The following is a 23,703-nucleotide window of genomic DNA, read 5'->3' as shown; positions in this document are numbered from 1 at the left end:
TTGAACAGCCTGAAACAGCATGTGATACTTGATGTGCATGTACACAGGAACATTTTTCTAGAGTAATGGCACATACCTTTCAACAGATTTTCAAAGGTTTCTCAAAATGCTCAAGAACCATTGTTAGACATTTAAATAACCAGAGTGTACACAGTGTCTAAATATTTCCAAATTTTGACACTTGTAAGATGTCTTAATTAAAACAAGCCATGAAGTTCAGCATCATAATAACCAGAAAAGCACTTGTGAGAGTAGTTCTATGTCTTTACTTCCTAGTGGTTTACACACTCTTTAACCCATATGGCCATCTGGCTTCTGTCCCCAGTGCTCTGGAATTACTTCTGCCTGTATGATTAAGTTCCTCATTGTTAAATTCGAGAATACATTTTTTGGTATTTATTTGACCTCTTGGTGATAATATAGTGTAAGAGCACAGACTCTGGAGCCAAACTGCCTAGGTTCAAATCTTAGCTCTATTACTTTCTAACTCGGTGACTTTGGGCAAATTACTTAACTCTCTCATGCCTCAAAGCAGAATCCTTTGTAAGGTTTATTTATATAGTGGTGTAAAGAGTACTTACTTCAAAAGGTTTGGTCAGTGTGAGAAATAAGCTCCTAACAAAGAAAGTGTTAAGTAATAGTTATTATCTGGTACCTCTGATCACATCTTTCTTGAAAATCACTTGAAATCTGCCTAAGTTTCATTCTGCCTTTGATGGCTCCTTATTTTCATCTCCCTACTTCCAGGCTTCCTTCCTAATACATCTTTTATGCCAAGGCCTGAATGATCACTTGAAACTATAAATCTGATGCCATCCTTGGCCACTGCCATTAAGATGGTCTAAACTCCTCAGCATGGTAGACACGTCCCTTTATGATAGTGTACCAATCTAGTTCTCATTCCTCAAGTCTCCTCTGTTGTCTATGCTTACCCTATGGGCTAAGCTGAACCGAGCTGTTACATTTCCAAAATATGCCTCGCTGTCTTTATTTATGCCTTTGCACATGCCATTGACTCTCCCTAGAATGCCCCATTCTCCTTCTCTAGAAAGTCGTCTCTTACCATACTTCTTCCCAAAATAAATTAGGTGTCCTTTCTTAATATGCCTCCAATAATCCCATACAGTATTTATCCCATTCTATTTTAGATGCCAGTTTGGTTGCTGATACATTTCATCTAGTCAGATCTTCCCACTGCCTCTTATAAAGAAAACCAGGAGCCATATTATGATATTCTTGTTCTCTAATTTTTCTGCTGCCCTGATCTTAAACCACTTTCTTCTTCCTTTGTTGACATTTACCCCACCCCTTATTTCTTAATTAGCCCAACAAGATAAGAAATGTATCTACAAAGGATATATGTATATAAATTAACTAGATAACAAAACTTCACACTGAAATGAACATTCTAGAAGTATTTATTTCATTGCTGACCATTAGGTTGCAGCATGCAACTCTCAACAATGAGCTGCTCCTCTCCACTCCTATAGAAGCTCCAAATACTGTGGTACCACTATTTAGGTTTTCAGCCTTTCAAAGGCTTTTATTATCCACATCATCATTACTTAGGCAGGAGCCTTTCAGGGACTTAAGAGCACTGATTATCTATAAAAAGTAACTTCATATTTCATGCACAAAATTCCCAATTGGCAGATTTAGGTCCATAAAAGAAAGGAATAAAATTATTCTAGTTCTATAAATTATCAGGAATAAAATAGCATTTCTCCTTGCCTTGTTATAAGGAAATAATATATTTTTCCTTACCAGGAATCAGGATAGTATCTTTGATGTTCCCTCAGGGTTATAAAATTGCTTACTGGTTAAAGTTTTCGCCAAAGATATTAAGAAATAAAAAGTTCGCTCATTTTCCTGTGCAATTTAAAGAAATATTTGCAGTATGTACAGGAACTTTAAGTTATATTGTAGACCCTTGCAATAATATTTAAAAGGCCTATTTTCCCCATTAAAAAATTCTACCTCAGAAGGTAAAAGGAAATCCCCATCATCCCTGAGCAGAAAAGGAAAAAATCATGGGTACTTTAACTAGTTCTCTAGAACATTCTCAGAGAATTTGCATGAACTAAAACAGGAATGAAGCGCTCTCAGAGACTTTTTCTCAGGTAAATGTATTTAGTAGTTTGAGTAGTTGATCTGCAAAAACTTTAAATTTAATTAACTACATAGATGAATATTTTTTATTCTGAAATTTGAGAATGTCCTAAGAGGGTGTCTACAGGACATGAAACTACTGGGTGCAGGAAAATTTTTTAAATGTTTGCAAATTGTGGCAAGAGGAAAACAAACAGTGGAGAAAACTGTGGTAGAGAAAGTAAAGAAGGGGCAGGAGAAAGCTGTAATTATAACCTGGGCCTTCCTTTCTTCTCATGAAGCCAGGGGCCTCTCCATATCCTATACTTGCTCTTACACTAATACAAACCAAATGCTGCAAATAAAAGTAATAATGACCCAAACTAATTTAAGTCTTTTGTTTAAGGAGTAAATGAGAGAAACACTTTAGCTTCTTAATCAAGGAGTGCTATAATTTCAAGGCATCTTAATACAATTCACTTAACCCTAAAGCAATTGTGCAATAAGCAAATTATAAAAGGAAAACAACAAAGGTTAACTTTCTACAGGGGCCAATAGACAAGATCTGTGGAGCACAGCAATTAACCTTCACATACTGGAGTCTTGTTTAAAAGGCCATCAAAAACTCAGATTACTGAAAATCACAAATGTCACCAACAAAAGGAATGTTGATTAGAGTCCAAAAAAAAAAAAAAAAAAAAAAACACCTTCCAAAGGACTGCCTTCTTTGAAGGAATTTCAGAATGTTGCTAGCACAGGTTGACTAAGTTAAATCTCATTGATGGCTCCATCAGAGAATGAGAATGCCCCAGCCAGTGCTGTTTTTAAAATGCACTGGGAGGGAAAAAACGAAATAACAATCTACTATTCCCTAATATATATGGCTTGGCACCCAGAGAAAGCCTCTGCCCCCGAAAGAGACTTTCTACATAGGGTTAAGCTTCATTAAATGAGGTGTAACCTTTCATTTTCAGGACATCTCTTTTCTTGCAAGGTCTTTAGAGGCAGAAGTTCCACTTGGATTCTAATACACATCTCTGAGCTCAGTGTCCTGAAAATATACACCTACTGGGTTCTAGGTTCTCCCTTACCAGTGACTGTATTCATTATTTCACAGCCACCAGAATCGGACATACACTATTAACATGATGAAAAATACAGCTACTGCTGCAAGTTTGGCATAAGTGGAACGCATGTTCAAGTACTTCGCATCCTGGCGGTATTTCTTGGACAGACTGGACAAATTGTTAGCCTTTGAATCCAATGCTGTCAAAGAGGAAAAAAAGAAAACATAATTAGTCCCTGGAAGTATTTTACTGAAAGTATTAAGGCATTAAAATAACCAAAATGAGCAGCCCTGCAACAACCATGAATCTCAAATCATCATTTTTATTTTAAGGCTAACATTGCATATACTAATTAACTGATGATCCTTATCAGATTATGTCTGAATTTTTGAGGCTATATAGTAAGGTGGTTAGAAGTGCAGGTTCTGGCCTCAGACTCTTTGGTTCAGATATCACCTGTACCAGTTATGTGACATTGGTCAAGTCATGTAACCTATTTACAACCTAGTTTCTTCATCTATAATTGGGGATAATAACAGTAACTATGTCATAAGGTTGTATGTACATGAGATTGCCTGTAAAGTGAGCAGCAATGCCTGCACATGATAAATTATAATAAGTATTACATGCTAATAATTATTATCTTCATAATCTTCTAATGGTCTGAATCATATTCTCTTATATTTTGAAAAACGATAACGATAATCCATGTAAAACAAACTCAGATAGCCAGAAAATTCAATTAACCAAACACAGTCTTAAGCTATACTTCAATGATGACTGCTAACATTTCTAAGATTCTCCACATAGTAGAGACTACTATGAAGTTAAAGCTATCAGGATTTATATTTCAATAGACATAGGAAAGTTGTAACTAAAATACAATAAGTACTACAAAAAAAACCCAAGTAAATTAAGCTTTTTAGTATTTTCTGGCAAGTTTTTTCAAGGACATTTGTAATGTTGTTATCTTCTTATAACAGTTAACTAAACGCTTAGAGAAATAGCCAGATAGACACAAGCTAGACCATATTAAAATACAGGGCATATTTTAATAATAAACACAAACTCTCCATTTGACAGAATAAATTCTAATCAAACTTTTCACTTCTTTAAATTTCAGAAAAAACTATTTTGCAATCCGGTTGTTTCTTCCTTAAAGAATGCTTTTGTAATGTCTGGAGTTGCTTAATAGAGACTGGTTTTGATTGGGAAACATGGCATTACTTAATAACACAGGCATGACAGCCACGTCTGAATTAGCAACTGATCACATGAGTAAAACATCTAGTCACGGAAGAAGAGTCAGGGAGTGAGAAATAACCATGACAATGCACAGGGCATCTTTTTACAGAGCCTACAAGAGTATACACTCCACTGGACAGGGATTTTAAATTGTTGTGTTTGCTGCTATATCCTGAATGCCCAGAACAGGGCCTGGTATATAGTTAGTGCTCAATAAACATTTGCTAAATGAATCTAAATCTGCTGAGAATAACTCAGCAGAGGAACAATTATTAGACCATATGAAACAAGTCATAGTTGAGAGAATTTATATATGAACGTTTTGAAATACAGGATAACATAAAGACAAAGCTATTGCTTGGAGAAGTCATTTAACAAATATTTACGTTACAGGCACCATGTGAAGTGCTGAGGATACAACAACGGTCAAAATGTACATGATCCCTGCCTTTAAGGAATTTAGAGTCTTGCATGAGTGATACAAGAAAAATTCCTGTGCTAGTCTACTTTATCCCATATAGGAATTGCAAGTCTGTATGACAAAAACTTACACACTCACTCACTCACTCAAAATTTGATATTTAAAGAGTGTGAGGGTAAATGAATAACTGCTCACTACTCAAAAAAAGGTTAAAGTTTGTAGTTCATAATAAAAGAAAACTCATTTACTAATGAATACATAGCATGGCTGAATTCAAAAATACTTATTAAGGAACCTATTTGTGACCATTTCTGTGGGGGATATATAAGAAGTATGTGAAACAGATATAAAATACATAAACACTATCTTTAAAGAGCTTACATGTCCACATTAAACACTTAGGTAATATTTAAATATCAGGTAAATATACATATACTTTTAACCTAATTTTACCTAATTACCTACACTTTTAAAATTATATAAAGGGCTGGGTGTTGTGGCTCATGCCTGTAATCCCAGCACTTTGGGAAGCTGAAGTGGGTGGATTGCTTGAGTCCTGGAGTTTGTGACCAGCCTGAACAACATGGCAAAACCCCATCTCTGCTAAGAAAATACAAAAATTAGCCAAGCGTGGTGGCACATGCCTGTAGCCCCAGCTACTCAGGAGGATAAGGTGGGAGGATTGCTTGAACCCAGGAGATGGAGGTAGCAGTGAGCCAAGATCGTGCCATTGCACTCCAGCCTGGGCAACAGAACAAGACTCTGTCTCAAAAAAATATATGAAATTATATAAAAATATTTAATTATCCAAATGTTTGCCTACTTTAATATAAATATATGAAATATATACTTATATGGAAATATATTTAATATGGTAAGTTAGATATTTAATAAATATATTTAAGGTAAATTAGGTAAACACACATACATGTAATATGTGCTAAAACCATTATGTTACTCAGTGCTTTAGGAGTTTAAAGTACAGAAGAGATTAATGTGATACAGGCTATAAGGATCAGAGGAGGCTTCTTTAAAGAGGCAGTTCTTATGGAGGTCTTATAGAACAGGTCCAGCATAAGGCAGAATAGACCACTAAGGATAGTAAAGAAGCTGGCGTGGCTACAGCAGAATGTTTGTGAACTAGAGAATGACAGACATTTGCATCCTCCTTATTTTCCGTATGTAGAGCACAATGCCTTACAAATAACAAGCTCTCAATAACAATGGCTGACTGATGGAAAAATAACTCAGACTGGATCTTATCTTGTAGTTCCAGATTTAAAAGTTTTTCAGAGAGGAATGCCTTGATGAAAATGGCATTTTGTAAAGATTGATCTGGCAGCAGTAAAGTCTCCCAAAGAGGCTACTCAAAAAACCACTGCAATAAATCGTTGACAATTTTCTCTCATTCATTTCCCTTAACTTATACAAGTGTTTCTGTATATAATTTACTTAATTTTGTGAATATCTTAGAAATAATCATTGCTTCTAATATGGATGAGTCCTTTACACTGTTCCAACTCAACAAAAACTAATCATGCTAGGAAAAAAACATATCACACTGGAAGCACGGTAACGTAATGTACTTCTGGGAGATAAATTCTTAACAGTTCTAGGTAGAATCTAATAGCATAAAAGGCACTGCAAAATAAGCTATCTTTGTCTATGGAATGAGAACCATTTCTTCATAAGACTCATTGCTTTTAGATACCTGAGAGTGCTTCTCCTCGTTGTAACACTTCTTCAATATTGGCCACCATGATCCTCTGCACATCTTGCAATTCAGTGTTGATGGAGCCTAGGTTTCTTCGAGCACGACTGTCAATGTAGAGCTTCTTGGTTTTCTGAATGAAGGTATCTAGAATGATGAAGAAAACTGACCATGAACCATTTCTTTCATGGCCATCAAAGTACTGAGGTAGGAAATTAAAAGTTCTGAATTGGCCGGGCGCGGTGGCTCACACCTGTAATCCCAGCACTTTGGGAGGCCAAGGCAGGTGGATCATCAGGTCAGGAAATCGAGACCATCCTGACTAACACAGTGAAACCCCGTCTCTACTAAAAATACAAAAAGTTAGCCAGGCGTGGTGGCACACGGCTATAATCCCAGCTACTCAGGAGGCTGAGCCAGGAGAATCACTGGAACTTGGGAGGCAGAGGTTGCAGTGAGCCGACATCATACCACCACCACACTTTAGCCTGGGTGACAGAGCAAGACTCTGTCTCAAAAAAAAAAAAAAAAAAAAAAAAAACACCAAAACAGTTCTGAGTTTATTCCTGGATTTGCCACTGTCCATGGTTAACCAAACTCTTGGTTGAATATCAAAATCTAGGCTTTGATTACTTCATTTGTAACATTTAAAGGTATAATTAGATGACCATTCAGGAGAAATGTCCTTTGAATACCTTTGAATTAGAAGTATTTGCTATCTAAGGCTGCTATCAGAATCCTTAGAGAAATTAAGACCCACTATAGTAAGCCTTTCCTGAAAATGGAAATTTTCAAACAGTATTCTGAGGACCCTTAGGTTAAGTGTTACTTACCTCTACACATTCCTTAAAAAGATGCTGGTAACACTCTAGCATTATTACAGCCTAATATGGCAAAAGGGTTCATGATCATTAAAAAACTGAGAAACATTACCTTATTTTCTCTAATATACATTCCCAGTTTCATTCCATTCTTAAACCTCAGGTAAAGCAAATATGTAATAGGGAGTTTTCCAAAATACCAATATAAAACTGAACTGAAGTCTCAGCCAGGCACTGTGTCTCACATGTATAAATCCCAGCATTTTGGCAGGCCGAGATGGGTGGAACACTTGAGGCCAGGAATTTGAGACCAGCCTGGCCAACAAGGCAAAACTCCCATCTCTACCAAAAATAACGAAATTAGCCAGCTGGGCATGGCGGTGTGCACCTCTAGTCCCAGCTATTCAGGAGGCTGAGGCACAAGAGTCACTTAAACCTAGGAGGCAGAGGTTGCAGTGAGCCAAAATCAGGCCACTGCACTCCAGCCTGGGCAATAGAGCGAGACTCTGTCTCTAAGTAAATAAATAAATAAATAAATAATAAAAACTGAAGTCTCATCCATCTTTTGCTCATATCAATATTTCTCAAAACTATAGGAAGAATGACTTATTATTAAAGATATTTTCAACTTTTGGCAAAAATCTTAATATAAGTGTGCTATACTCCTTTCATTTGCCTCTTTAGATCTCCTCTCTGCCCTCCTGCACCTTGCTTTCTACACTGGGAAGCTGACTTGGATGAAGTGCTTCAATAGACTCCTTGCCCTGTGCCAGTTAGGTTCGGGCAATGAAGAAGCCCCAACAGTAGGGAAGAAGAACAGACAGTGAGTGATGTCCGGGTATTTATTCCCCTGGCTTCTTTCAGAGAAGAAAATAACCTTCTTCTGGAAGTATCCCTCTACCAAAAGTTACACTCCTCTCAAGTTGGCCTTCTCTAGAAATTTTCTCCTTTTCAGTTTCAGAAACTGCTCCTCCCCCTTATACATTCAGGCCTAGGGATGGTAACAACCAGTATGCCACTGGTCAGAGGTTACTGTACCTTGTAATTCTCCTACAGCCTAGTCATATCTTTGTATATAATCCCTTAAGCTAATTTGGGTGTGCCATCTATTTCCTGTATGACCCTGATACATTTGTCTTATTTTTGAGGGAGGTTTATGGGACTGTCTATAAAAATAAAATTTGAAAAACTGGACATTATATAAAGCAGCACTTGGAGAGTATATAGTTATGAAACACTAGAGTGTTTTTCCAAAGCAAGATGACCCATTTATCTAGCAAACTTGAAACACTTCAAAAATTCTAAGCCAGTAAAACCAATTTCTCTTTTAACTAAAAATTTCAGCGATATAGCCTGATCCTACTTGTTGTCACTCCCCATACTTAGGACGTTTCCTTTGATCCCTTACCATCAGATACTTTACCAGGTCTGATTAGTGATCAGTCTTTCTATAATTCTTGTACAAATACAGACACCTATGCTCACTATTCCTGAATGTAGTAAATATTATACCCCAATACCATGAGTACCATGTATCTTCTATTTCTTTGTTATCTTTTGTTTTTTAATTAGAGGATCTTATTCTACTAAAAGAAACAAAACATCATTCTTTCTGATTTCCCAATTCTGATCTCCATAAAATGAGCCTTATTGTGAGTGTGAGTCTGTGGACTGGGATAAAGAAGAACTCAGCCATTATATGCCAATCAAGTAGATCTTCAGGCACAGTTCCTGTCACATGTGACTCTAATGAAGAATCAAACCAAACAACAGAAAGTGCAAAAGGCAACAATTTCTATGGGGGAAAGATCAAAAGACTAGAGAAAATGACTTTTCAGAACAAAGCCTTAGTCACTCAAAAAGACAAAAAGAAGTGGAATGGAAAAGGAAGCAGAAGCTAAAACTTCAACAAGTAAACATCAGAAAAAATGTATAAATATTATATCAGTGTAACAAATAGCTTCTCCATATTGTTTGCTCCCTTGATAGAGAGAAGTGAGGGGCAAAAACTTACCAAATTCAATAAAGGAATAGGGTCGGGACACAGTGGGCACCTTCTTCCCATGCTGTTCATCAAATTCTGAGTGCAAATCTTCTAGGTAGGCAAAAGCCAACTTCTTAGGGAAGGCAGCTTCACATAAAACCAAATAACACACCCCCTGCTCAATAATGTAGCTGGTGAGACATAAAAAGCAAGACAAAGTTGTCTGTAAAGTAATAGTACTGACAACAGGTTAAAGCAGAATCTCTGTACCATGCAAACTTTTTAAAAAATCTAGCCTAAACACTTTGAGGCTGGCTAAATGAGAGTCAATTTAAAACCGCAAATCCTTGGCATCAGAAAGCAAACATCTTCCCATTATTAGATGTATATTTTTTGTTGTTGTTTTTTGTTTTTTCTGTTTTTTTTTTTTTGATACGGAGTCTCGCTCTGTCCCCCGGGCTGGAGTGCAGCGGCGTGATCTCGGCTCACTGCAACCTCCGCCTCCCGGGTTCAAACCATTCTCCTGCCTCAGCCTCCCGAGCAGCTGGGACTACAGGCGTGCGCCACTATGCCCAGCTAATTTTTGTATTTTTAGTAGAGACGGGGTTTCACCATGTTGGTTGGCCAGGATAGTCTTGATCTCTTGACCTCGTGATCCTCCCATCTCGCCCTCCCAAAGTGCTGGGATTACAGGCATGAGCCACCGTGCCCAGCCTATTAGCCATATATTCTAAAAGGAGTATTTAGACATATTTATCATAATTTTTCATCCATTAGATAATTTTTTTTTTTTTTTTTTGAGACAGGGTCTCTTTCCATCACCCAGATTACCCAGGCTGGAGTGCAGTGGCATGATCTCAGTTACAGCAACCTCCGCCTCCCAGGTTCAGGTGATTCTCACGCCTCAGCTTCACAAATAGCTGAGATTACAGACACCCACCACCACACCCAACTAATTTTTGTATTTTTAGTACAGATGGGGTTTCACCATTTTGGCCAGACTGGTCTGAAACTCGTGACCTCAATCGATCCACCCACCTCAGTCTCCCAAAGCGCTGGGATTATAGGTGTAAGCCACTGGACCCAGCCCATTACACAATTCTTCAACTAACATTTTAAACTTTTATTTTAGCTTGAGGATGTATACGTGCGGATTTGTTACCTGGGTATATTGCATAATGCCGAGGTTTGGGGTACAAACAATCCCGTCACCCAAGTACTAAGCATACTACCCAATAGTTTTTCAACCCCTGCCCCCTCCTTCCCTCCTCTTCTAGTAAGTCCTCAGTATATTTATGTCCATGAGTGCCCAATGTTTAGCTTATAAACTTATAAATGAGAATATACAGTATTTAGTTTTCTGTTCTTGCATTATTCACTTAGGTAATGACTTCCAGCTCCATTCATGCTGCTGCAAAGGACATGATTTCATTCCTTTTTATGACTGCATAGTATTCCATACTGTATATATACTACATTTTCTTTATCCAATCCACTACTAACATGTACCTAAGTTGCTATTGTGAATAGTGCGGCAATGAACATGCAAGTGCATGATTTTTGGTAGAAAGATTTGTTTCCTTTTGGATATAAACCCATTAATGGGTTTTCTGGGTCTAATGGTAGTTCTGTTTTAAGTTCTTTGAAAAATCTCTAAACTGCTTTCCACAGTGGCTGAATTTACATTCCCATGAACAGTGTATAAGCAATTCCCTTTTCTCCACAGCCTCACCAGCATCTGTTGTTTTTTGACTTTTTAATAATAGCCCTGTGACTGTTATAAGATGGTATCTTATTGTGGTTTTGATTTGCATTTCTCCAATAATTAGTGATGTGCATTTTTTCATTAGTTTGCTAGCCTCTAGTATGTTTTGAGAAATGTCTGCTCATGTCTTTTGTTCATTTTTCAAATGGGGTTATTTGTTTTTTGCTTAATATTTAAGACTTTTTCTTGAAAAATTCAGAGTTGTGACTCCATCTACCCTTTGATTCTATATGGTAAACTAGCATACACATATTTAAACTCTTTCTAGTCACAAATTAAAACAGTGGAACTGGAAATTTCTGTGGATAGAAATGTAAGGTTAATGACATAATGTTTACTGGGTACAAGACTAATAAGACTCCTTAATTTACAGTCCAGTAGAACTCTGTAATCAACTGGAAACTTTTCAACAATGGAACTGACTTTCTTTTGTGAAGATGAGCGCCCATGCACTCTGGAAGGGGCTATATGATTACACATCTGAGAAATTCTTAGAAAAATGTTAGGTTACTAAGTGGTTTTCCAACTTCTTTTTAGCCATAGTATACACACACACACACATGCAAATATATATATTTATATATGCAATATGTATATATAACAAGCAAAACTTATATTCAGAAGGCCAATATATATATCAGATAAAATCAGAGGTTCTTTAGTTTAAGTAGGAGTTTGCAAATATTTTCTCCCATTGTGCAGGTTGTCTCTTCACTGTGTTGTTCCCTTTGCCGTGCAGAAGCTTTTAGTTTAATACAGTCCCATTTGTCTACTTTCTTTTCTGTTGCCTGTGCTTTGAAGTCTTTGCCATAAAGTCTTTGCCCAGGCTCATGTCCTGAAGCATTTCCCCTATATTTTCTTCTAGTAGTTTTATAGTTTAGGGTCTTATGCTTAAGTCTTTAATCTACTTTAAGTTGATTTTTGTATATGATGAGATAGGGATCTAGTTTCATTCAGCTGATGAGGAACTAATATCCAGAACATACAAGGAACTCAAACAACTCAACAGCAAAACCAAAAATAATTCAGTTAAAAAGTAGGCAAGGAACAGAACTGACATTTTCTCAAAAGACATGCGAATGGTCAAGTATATGAAAAAATGCTCAACATCACTAATCTTCAGGTAAATGTAAATAAAAACCACAACGACATATTATTTCACCCCAGTTAAAATGTCTATTAAAAAGACAAAAGTCAATAAATGCTGTTGAGGGTGAAGAGAAAAGAGAACTTTTATACACTACGGAAAACAGTATGGAGGTTTCTCAAAAAACTAAAAACAGAACTACCATACAATCTAGCAATCCCACTGCTGGGTATTTCTCCAAAGGAAAAAAACTCATTATGTTAAAAACTTATCTGTACCCCCATGTTTACTGCAGCACCATTCATAATATCTATGGATAGATAATCAAGAGAAATGTCCATCAAGAGAATAATGGATTTTAAAAGTGTTTTACACACACACACACACACATATACACACACCATGGAATACTATTCAGCCATAAAAAAGAATGAATTTCTATCATTAGCAGCAACATGGATAAATCTGGAGGACATTACGTTAAGTAAAATCAGTCATGCACAGAAAGATAAATATGGCATGTTCTCATTCATATGTAGGAGCCAAAAAATTTTTGAGCTCATGGAAGTAGAGAGTAGAATTGTGGGTATTAGAAGTGGGGAAAGGTAGAGAGAAGGGGAGGATGGGCAGAGGCAAGTTAATGGATAAAAAATTACAACTGGATAGGAAGAATGAGTTCTGGTGTTCTGCAGAACTGTAGGGTGAATATGGCTAGCTATAACTTACTGCATATTTTCAAAAAGCTACAAGATTTTGAATGTTCACAACACAAAGAAACGATAAATGTTTGAGGTGATGAATATGCTAATTACTCTGATTTGATTACACATTGTATACATGTATTGAAATATCACTCTGTATCCCATAAATATGTACAATTATTACATGTCAACTGAAAATAAAAGGAAAAAATTTAAAACGTAAGGAGGAGTTTAGGAGCCCAAAGCATTATATATACTCCCATCCTTGCCCTTTATATGTTGCTCCTGAGGCTTCCTAGGGCTCCATAAAGGATAAAGACTATTATATGATCTCTCAGGCCCCTTAAAATAATATTAATAATACAGCTGTCTTACTCCCTCCTTGGGCACCTGAATTAACTGGTCTCTTTGTTTTTAGTCTACACCATCTTCTATACCATCAGTTTTATTTCCAGAGACTACAGATGACCATATTACCCTGCTTACAAACTCTAAGGGTTCCCTAATACCTACAAAATAAAGTCATACTCCATGGTGTTATATTTACCGCCTTTCAAAACAAGTGTAAGCAACATTCTATCATATATTTTAATAAACCAAATGGCAGACTGTTTTCCAACATGCTAGGTGCTTTAGATATTTGTGGACTTCTGCTTATATTGTTTTTTCTAACCGTTAATGCTCTTTTATGTACCTGGAGAAATCCTGTTCATTTTCATATGTTCAATTCTACCATAATTTTTTCGGTGAAACTTCTTTATATATACTCCCCTCCTCTGTCCCGTTTCTTCAAACTTACCCCCTACAAATGGGAATTTGCTCCTTCCTTCTCTCTGTTCCCAAAACATTTCATTTAAATCTAATTTACAGCACCTTTTCACTTAAGATATTATAGTATACTTGTTTGAGTATGTCTCTCTCTGTACTAAGAGAACAGCGTTAAAAGGTATGGTCATTAAATGCAGGAATCAATATAAGGTCTGGCAAAGAATAAACCCTTAATAGCTCTTGGATGGAAATAAAGGATGATATGAGATTATGAATGTCCTAAAGGAATCAGGCAGAAGAAAATCTCTTCTCAATTCCATGAGAACTTTCCTAGGTCTTGGTTCCCTAAACCATGGTGAAAATGAGGATACTAGATATTAAGTGACTATATTATTAGAGTTCTAGAAAGTATTTCAGATATTATAAAAATTAATACTTCATAAAACACAATGTCCAAAATTTTCTTAGCCAATTGCCTAGGGTTTTTTTTTGTTTGTTTTGATGTACTTTTTACTTGTCTTTTATAGGTAGAGAATTTTTGTTTTGTTTTTTAAAAGTAAACATAGCAGCTTCCTCCCTGGCCTAAGTTATCTTACTATCTAAGTCCCTAAAATAGCAAAGATTATTTAGCTAATCCGTTTTTATTTTCCTCTGATGCTCTTGTACTCTTTTCCTTTTTAATCCTTCCTATTTTATCAGCTTCAAACTTGGCATGCATTAAACATTAAATACCAATTATTTGTAGATCATTTAAAATCCAATAATGTTCCTTTGAGTCCTCTATCAGCTGTATCATTGTTTATAACCACTGATTAAGATGCTCTTATCTTTTATAATTTTCTTTTTTCAAAATAATAATAACTAATAATTATTGACTCTTCCCATATGTGTCAGACAAGATGCTAAATAATACACATGGATTCTCTCACAATCCTCTCAAACCTCCTATGTTTATTTTCACTACTTTATAGAGGAAACTGAGGCTTAGAGAAGTTATGTGAGCTGCTCAAAGTTACACTGTTAGGAAATGTTTGAGTAAGGGTACTAACCTACCCATATCTGGCTCCAAGACAGTCTTAAAGCAAGAAGTTATCTATTATTGCATGATGGGCACAGCATTAATTAGACACATGTTAACAGGCTAAATTACTGTAAGCATGCTGAAAAAACAAACAAGACATCCGTTTTGTAGAATTAGAGCCAGAGAAGTTGCTCCTCCCAAAAGACTACATATTTAAGTAATCTTTACTTTTAAAAAATTATTATTTTTATCAGGCATTCTGTTACTGTATTTCACACTTAAATGATCATAAAGAAATCAAGATTACACTCACTGAAAAGTCATGGCTCCTGCTTCCAAGGTACATCTGGTAGGGGACTGTTCATTCAACTTTCGAAAGAGTTGCTTAGCCTGACTCTGATACTGTTGAAGGTCCCGGCCAGACTGAAAGAAGACATCTTCATTTAAGAATTTTCCACAAAAAGCTGTATCAATTAGTGAGAAGCATCATATTATGAGGACACTCTGAAAGAGGTCCTTCATTTACAGGTAAGTAAGATTCATTTTAACGAAAGAAAGACAACCTACTTTCAGAGCATGGAGGAAGACCTAACCCCTACTTCTTCAAGATGATCGCATTAGTTATTTGCTAAGAAGCAAAAGCATATACCTCAAATACACTTAAAGCACTCTTAACTTTCAATCCAGTGTTCTTTCCACTATTAGGACAGTACTCTCCTCCTAACCCATTTCATTTGCAGTTATTGGCACAGAACTACACAACATGTGCTATACTCAAGGGAATATCCTAGGAACAAGATTGATGAATTTCATTTTTATGTTGGAATATCCAGCAGAACCTTCCACAAGTGTTACAGTTTTTAGCATTTAAACAAAACTAAATGTGTGTACTCATGACTGCAAATTATTATGAACACTTTGACTGCAATTAGGTAAAAATGACCAAGAGTAGAGACAAAGATTATGATGCCAGATACCCTTTACTGAATAAATCTATTTGGTTCCCAAGTTTGGACAGCAAAAGTTTGAATATCGAGGGATATATGCAGACAAAAATGAAAATAATAGCATTCAGATGTTATAATTACAGGTAATATTTTCCTGAACAATTTCTAACTGCTTTTACAATTATTTTTGTTAAAAAGAGGGGGCAAATCTACTGGGAAAAACAGCAGTGTCATTTCAAAAGAAGAAAACCTGCATCACCAATCTACTAGATCCAACAGGGAAAGGAAGTGCCTGAAGAATGGGAAGCAAATAGACATTGTTTTTCCATCCACATGTGGGGTAGGGGAGCTTTCTGTCAGCTACCCAGCTATAGTCTGAATGTTTGCTGGTATCCCCCACAAAATTCATGTTGAAATCCTAACCCCCCAAAGTGATGGTATTAAGAAGTGGGACCTTTGGGAGGTGATTAAGTCATGAGGGTAGAGCCCTCATGAATGCGATTAGTACCTTTATAAAAGAGACCTCAGAGGGGTAGCTTGCTCCATCCACCATGTGAGGAAACAGCCAGGAAGTGACATCTATGAATGAGGAATAGGCCCTCAATAGTCACCAAATCTGCTGGTGCTTGATCTTCACCTGGCAGAACTAGAAAATCAATTTCTGTTGTTTATAAGCCACCCAGTTTATGGTATTTTGTTATAGTAAACCAGCCTAGGACACTGCCATGTGATGCAGAGAAATAATCCTATTTTGGAATTATTTATTTTACATAGAAAGAATAGCCTCCCTTTGGCAGACGTTTAATAACTAAATATTTAAGTAGAAAAGTATTTATGCTAGGGTCTCCCAGGATCTGAGGTCTAACTTTGATAAAGTACAAAGTGATATCTTAAAATTGTAGATAGTGTACTGCTAAGCTGATAGTAAAAACAAGGAAGCAATAATAAAATGATAAAGTGGCAGATCAGCAAATGTACAATTACAGGATAATAAGATTCTAAGCTGTATGTAAAAATGGTGAACTGGAAATTTCAATATGAGTAAGAAGGTGAATAAGCATGAGGTGAACCAGGGGAGATAGGCAGAGTCCAGCCGAGGTATTAGTTTGTAGATTTATCTTGTTTAATACCACTGTTATGGCAATGATTTGTTTTATTGACATGTATTTGTTATATATTTGAGAAATAGTTCTATATTAACATATGTATGTCTATATTTATGTATGTACAGTTTTATATATTAAACAGTACTTTATAATAATTATATCAAAATTATCATATTAAACAGTACTACTAATATATGGTCAGCCAATAAGAGTGAATACTATCATATGCTTTTAGCCAATAAGAACTAGTGCACAATATTCTATTTTCCTAAATTTGAATGGTACTTACCAATCTTTTTGTTTCCCCAGTGCCATTCTGAAGAGATCTGAACCCACAAGAGTAGATAAAAGGGATACAAATAATGTTGGGAATGCTACTCAAGTGCCAAGAAAGAATATCAACATAGATCTGTGATTTTCAACCTTGGCTTCACAATAGAATCATTTGGGGAAATCTCAAAAACAAAACTACTTATGCCCAGTCTCCACCACCAAACCAATTAAGTCAGCATGTTGGAGGTGGGGCTGTGACATCGGTATTTTTTACATAACTGCAACCACACGTGTTAAATATATGTTCTTTGCTAAAGGCAGGTGAGAATCTTAAAAGGACTAGTTGAAGAAACATGGAAAAAATTGCCACTCAGATTGGTACAAATCCTTTGACTTTACAAGAGGCACTGTAAATATTACCATAACCTGAGAAAAAGACTAACAACTGTATCAACTATAAGAAACTGGCCAAAAGCATTCTACAATTTCAGGAATTTGCAAACAGCAATGTAAAGACTGCCAATATACAACACTGGGGATGTATTTATAGGGATTATGGTATGCCAACCAACATCTTACCATGCTGGTTCAGTTAGCATTACCATCGTTGAGAACACAATGCTAGCACAATCTTCATGGTTAAATAATAATCTTTCTGGCATATTCATATAGTGGAATACTATGCAGCCATTAAAACAATGCTGTATAGAGTTTAATGATATGAGAAAATATTCATTAAACACTGTTAAGTGGAAAAAATTAGGTGAAACAGTCTTACCATATTACCTATTATTTAATGTTATACACACATACATATGTTTAAGGTCATCCACCAAAATGGATATAATTTGAGTACAGATTATAGCTAATAAACACTGTTAACATTTTGGTCATTTTGCTTTTATGTATTTACTGAACTTTCTATAATACGCACAAATTAATTTTGTAATGTGAAAAATCATTCATTCATTATGTATTTGCATCCAGTGTATCGATTATGTGCAATTCTGATCTGTGAACCTTTAAGAAAGGCAAGATAAGGCTGGGTATGGGGGTTCATGCCTGTAATCCCAGTACTTTGGGAGGCCAAAGCAGATGGATCATGAGGTCAGGAGTTCAAGACCAGACTGGCCAAGATGCTGAAACCCCATCTCAACTAAAAATACAAAAATTAGCCGGGTAGGGTGGCAGGCGCCTGTAATCCCAGCTACTCGGGAGGCTGAAGCAGGAGAATCGTTTGAACCTGGGGAGCGGAGGTTGCAGTGAGCTGAGATCACATCCCTGCAGTCTAGCCTGGGCAACAGAGTGAGACTGCATCTCAAAAAAAAAAAAAAAGAAAGGCAAGATGGAATTAGAAAAGATTCTTCAGAAATGATCAAATGAAATTATTAAGTGTTCACTGTCTGCCAGCCACTGTTCTGAACACTTTACATTATTTAACTCGTTTAATCTTCATGAGGTGATTAGAATTATTATGTCAATTTTTTACTTGAGAAGTCAAACTTTTTAGCCTCTAAGCTAAAATGGGAGGAACTAGGATCTGAAGGCAGGCAATCTGGTCCTGGAGCCCCTACTCCTAAGCATTATGCTACCCTAACTCTATAATTGAAATTGTTTCAATAGTAGATCCACCTTTTAGGTGAAGTCTTACTATGTAATTCTAACTCATTGGAAATGCTCAAGAAACCATGGGGCAGCTCTGATCTAGATCTCACAAAACAACATAACCACTGTTTTACATACTGACCTTTAGTTTGCTTTCAAGATCAAAGTCACAAAGGGCCCACAGTTAGCCAGTCCACCTAAAAATATTTAGATGTCCTCATTCTGTTTTCTACTTCATCTAGAAAAGATTAATGAAATTTGTATATGATATAATTATGAGATATCTATTAGTAATCCAATAATGCAGTGGATCAGAATAACTGAAAAAACTGAAACAAATTTGAGGTTATCCAACAGCAAATGTAGGATTTGGATCTATATATTACAAAAGATAGAAGGTAGTAACTTGACACACAACCACAATACTTTTCACTGCTGTCACCTAAGACTGCTGAACAACTAGTTGTATCAAATAACAACTTTTACCTTCATAGCTCTTATCATTTTTAAATACCCACTGAACTCAGCTGGTCAAAGACCAGCAGCACCAAGAGCCAACCACTTTCCTCTAAAAGCAATTACAGTAAGTGGGTTAATCAACCCTCAGTGAATGGGAGCGTGAGACAATTTAACTGTACAACATGTTATCTGCTTTCTTGGAGCTTCCTGCTGCCTATTTGGTTAGATCTAACACTTTCTTCAAGTCTGGACTGCCCTTCACGATGCCAGAGGAAAATGAAAGAAAACACAATAATTTTGAGGCAGAACAGAAAGGTAGATAAAGAAACTGCAAAAATCCTAAAAGGAGAAACATGCTATAAAAGGAATGAAGAAAAAAGATAGGGTATCAGTTAGGGAGTCCACATTTGAGAAGAAAAGCTCATCTCTCTTCCTGCCCTAAGTCTAAATTTTCAGTTAAACACAGAGGAAACACCCTGTATAAAATACTCTGTCTATATTATTTTGTGAATTTTGCTCTCTATTGTATTATCTGAGTAACTGTCCATCTTCGGTAATATGGCAGCTTGTACAGGCACCTAGTAAATACCTAAAATATGTTATCTATTATCAGTATAAATACTGAAAGTACACTGATAAGAAAACAAAAACAAACAAAAATGAAAATACATTGAATTATCTGTCCTGGACAATTAAGGTGATTAAATATAAAACTGTTTGAGATATCTGTTTATTAAAAAGTTATTCCTGGACTCTTAAGAGGTAAGACATCATTAAAAGGCCTTAGAACAAGGCAGTAAAGTACAGTGGTTAGGCACTAAAGTACAGTGTTTATTAAGTTTTTGTCTGAGCTGACAAAAACTTACTAAAAACCACTGGGTCTCGATTGGGGTGATTTTGCCCCCATGGGACGTTTAGCAATGTTTAGAAATATTTTTGTCGTCATACAAACAAAGTGGGGAAGGATGGTGGTACTACTGGCATCTAGAGGGTAGAGGCCAGGAATATTGCTGGACCTCCTACACAATACACAGGACAGTCCCCAAGAACAAAGAATTATCCATCCCCAAATGTCAACAGTGCCAAGGTGAAAAACCCTGATGAAAAATTTCATTATGCCACTTATTAGCTGTGAATTTAGGCAAGTGATCTATCCTCTCTAAGCCTCAGAGCTTCCTTATCTATAACTGGAGATTTTAATAGTACCTGTTCTAATATGGTAGTATGAGGATTAAATTAAAAAAATGAACTTAATAGGCTTAGCACAGTGTTTGGTATGTAGTAGGTGCTTTTATAAATGTTCTGTATACTATTAAAATAGTAAAAGTAAGCCTAAGATTCAGATCTTTACAGACATTAAAGGTTTAGGCAAACTTTATTATTCAAAGTCAAAATGCCTAAAGGAAAATACTATGGCACTACAATCACAAAAATATTTGTGTGTAAAATTTCTTTCCTTGTCAATTAAACAAAGCAACCCATCTTGATAAACCAATATGAAATCAATACCAAATTTAGAATTAAAAAACAATAAATCAATTAATTTTTCAATAACATATCACGGCAGAGAGTAGGGGCCACTAATATTAAGTAGACTTTCAAGTTCACTTTGTATTCTTTGCCAACACTGGAATTCAATGCAATAGTTTAAAAATTAACCAGCTTCCATCCCCTCTACCCCCAACACACAGCCACCCACTGTAGGAAAACTATTTTTTAGTCAAACTACACACCCTTGAAGGATATTTCCCTGCACTATCTACTTTGTTCAAATCATATTCCTAGGTTCATTTGAACAATTACACTCCTTCTGCAGGATGGTCCTAGAATATTCCTGAAAAACATTTCACATTAGCAAATCAGGGTATGTTAAATTGTTCACAGTTTATTTCAAAGATTAGACTTTGTTTCTATGTAATGATAGAATATATTTCACTTAGCATGACCTGCAACTTTATTATCTGTATCACCACTCTCCTAAAAGTGAAAGTAACTATATTTCCAAATTAAACCTAAAAAGGCATATAACCAAATAGAATAGTTCCTTACTACTGGATCCTACTGTTACCTTAATGTCATACCTTCTGGGAAGACTTTCCTGATTTCCTAAAACCAACTTAGATATATTTTCCATGTTCAAGCACAAAACCCTCTTCCTTCTCCTTAGCAGTTAAACTACATTTTAATAGTTTGTTGGTTATCTGATTTTTCCACTAGACTGTAAGCGCCACAAAGGTAGAGACTGTAAGCTCCACAAAGGTAGAGACTGTAAGCTCCACAAAGGTAGAGACTGTGTACTCTAACCCCCTGCATTAACACTATGAGTGGCACATTTGATGTGCTCAGTAAAAATTTTTTGCGTTAATATATGAATGAAAAGTCCAACAGAAGAAATGTGCAAACTATTTTTTCTATATCTCATCTTTTTTTAAGGCTCATGGTTTTACTTAGACTGTATGAAAAGGTAACATAAAATTGATCACTTTAAACAAATTATATAAATTCCATTCTCAGCTTTGTCTTCAGGACCTCCCAAGCTTGCTCCAGAAACTTGTCTTACTTCAGAAATTTCCACTGTGTTTCTAAAACACAAAACAGCTTTCTTTTAAGACACCTGGAGTTATTGCTGTTTTTAATCAATTCAGTATACTTTTGAGCACCTACTAGCATAAAACAGCTATTGTAAAAGGTATGGATAACACAAAGATGATTAAGACCCGTTGTTTGCCCGCTAGGAAACCCGTTATTGAAAGACAAAGAAAAAAATAAGTTACAATGTATTGCAGGAATGTGGTACGGCGTATTGGAGAAGGTGGGAACTGGGGATAATCCTCAAAGAATGTGCTGTACTGAACTTTAACAGGTGCTTTCATGTGGCAATATTACCTCACCCACTTTCAAAAGATGTCAGCAAGCTAGGTCAAGGATCAGGTGCTACGTTATAGAGTTGAAGAACTTGGCTGATTTTTTCCCAGGATTTATCCGTCAGCAGTCCTATTAGCAGCAGAAAATTAGAAATCGTGAATTTTAACAAAGTCCCTAAAGAGTCAAAGAACACTGGGTGATCACAATCAACCAAAGCTATCACTTCTCCAGAGCATTTTTCTAAAGAGAAACAGCTAACACAAAAAACTTAACTCCTCCTTCAGGAAAGATTTCCTCTCGCCGGTAGTCTCTCCTACACCAAAAGATAAAAGAGCACTTCAGAGAGGTCGGGAGTGCCCGGGAAGTCACAAAGGTCTCCCGGTCCTAGGAAGGAATCCGATGCTGAGGGCAAAGCGCGCTGCCAGAGACTTGGGGTCGCGGGTCGTGAGTAAGCAGCTCACCTGTTCGTCCTCCTGCATCGAGGCGGCCAGCGGGAGCCCGTCCGCCACTCGGGCGATCATTGTTAGCAACACCATCTTCACAAACTACAGGGATCCAACACTGGCCCGGAAGGCCGTTGGCGTCGTCCTCACTTCCTCCGCCGCGACAACAGTTATACCCTATGTCTCAGTTACCGGAGGTCCAGCTGCTTGCGTCTCCGCTTCCCGCTGAGGTGGCCGGAAACAGCGCAGGAGCTTTCCACTACCGGTCCCCAGAACTGGCTTCCCTCAGAGAACCACAACTATCAGAACACTGGTTCCGCGATCTGCCTTCCACCTTCTTAACTTCCAAGGTCTGGCCGGGTTTTCTGAATTTGAGGCTTCGAATAAGCCTCGCTCTTTGAGGGGGCATTGCACCCAAGCTGAATTAGAATTTTCTAGTTCCTGAAACTAAGTCTTGGGAGAGAGCTGGGAAGGAGGGTGGGAGTTAATGGATACTTCCCATTAACCATTAACCATTAACCATGAAGGGTATGTAAAAAAAGGAAAACCCTGAAAATTAGGCTATTTTCATATTTTTTTCTGTTTTCTATGTTATATATTCTATAAAATTTTCTATATTTATATATTTCTAGACAAAGATTTTTGTCTATTTTTGCTTGTTTGTTTATGCGGTATCCCCACCAGGCTTCTTAAACAGTTTATGGTAAGAAGTCAATAAATATGTGTTGTATGTGTGAATAAATGAACAAGTACAGGACATCTTGTACCACCTAGGTCAGTCACCTACAAAAAGCTAGGATCAGGCTGGGCGCGGTGGCTCACGCCTGTAATCCGAGCACTTTGGGAGGCCGAGGCCGGCGGATCACGAGGTCAGGAGATCGAGACCATCCTGGCTAACATGGTGAAACCCCGTCTCTACTAAAAAAACACAAAAAAATTAGCCGGGCGCGGTGGCGGACGCCTATGGTCCCAGCTACTCGGGAGGCTGAGGCAGAATGGCGTGAACCCGGGAGGCGGAGCTTGCAGTGAACCGAGGTTGCCCCACTGTACTCCAGCCCGGGCGACAGAGCGACACTCTGTCTCAAAAAAAAACCAAAACAAAAAACTAGGATCTCTGATATATCTAGGTGTTCCTATCTCTTTGTTCTTTGGTGTCCCCATCTCTAAAGTGGGGATATTATCAGCCTTTCAGGGTTTTAATGAATATCAGATGAGAAAATCTAGGTGCAAGGGTTTCATAAGCTAAAAAAAGAATTATACAAATGCTTTTATTTATCATTACTTAATAATGACTACTCTTTACTAAGTGCTTACAGTTAGTTCTCG

The 23,703-nt window shown here is 36.8% G+C and overlaps 2 protein-coding genes across 2 annotated transcripts in view; both read right to left on the bottom strand.

The window, feature by feature from the left end:
* The window catches only part of LOC115837636 (putative neuroblastoma breakpoint family member 7), a 655,832-nt gene that overhangs the window by 342,540 nt on the left and 289,589 nt on the right, over nt 1–23,703 (bottom strand).
* Nucleotides 1,401–22,797, bottom strand: SEC22B (SEC22 homolog B, vesicle trafficking protein). The gene is made up of 5 exons (XM_003268073.3): nt 22,396–22,797; nt 14,993–15,102; nt 9,368–9,528; nt 6,533–6,679; nt 1,401–3,354 (listed from the first exon to the last, which is right to left on the bottom strand). Exons 1-5 carry the CDS (start codon nt 22,468–22,470, stop codon nt 3,200–3,202), a joined length of 648 nt encoding a protein of 215 aa, XP_003268121.1. The 5' UTR covers nt 22,471–22,797; the 3' UTR covers nt 1,401–3,199.

This window comes from Nomascus leucogenys, chromosome 12 (assembly GCF_006542625.1).
Source record: "Nomascus leucogenys isolate Asia chromosome 12, Asia_NLE_v1, whole genome shotgun sequence".
Lineage (NCBI taxonomy): Eukaryota > Metazoa > Chordata > Mammalia > Primates > Hylobatidae > Nomascus > Nomascus leucogenys.
Note: the sequence above shows the minus strand (reverse complement) of the source record. Positions and strands in the feature narration are given on the sequence as shown.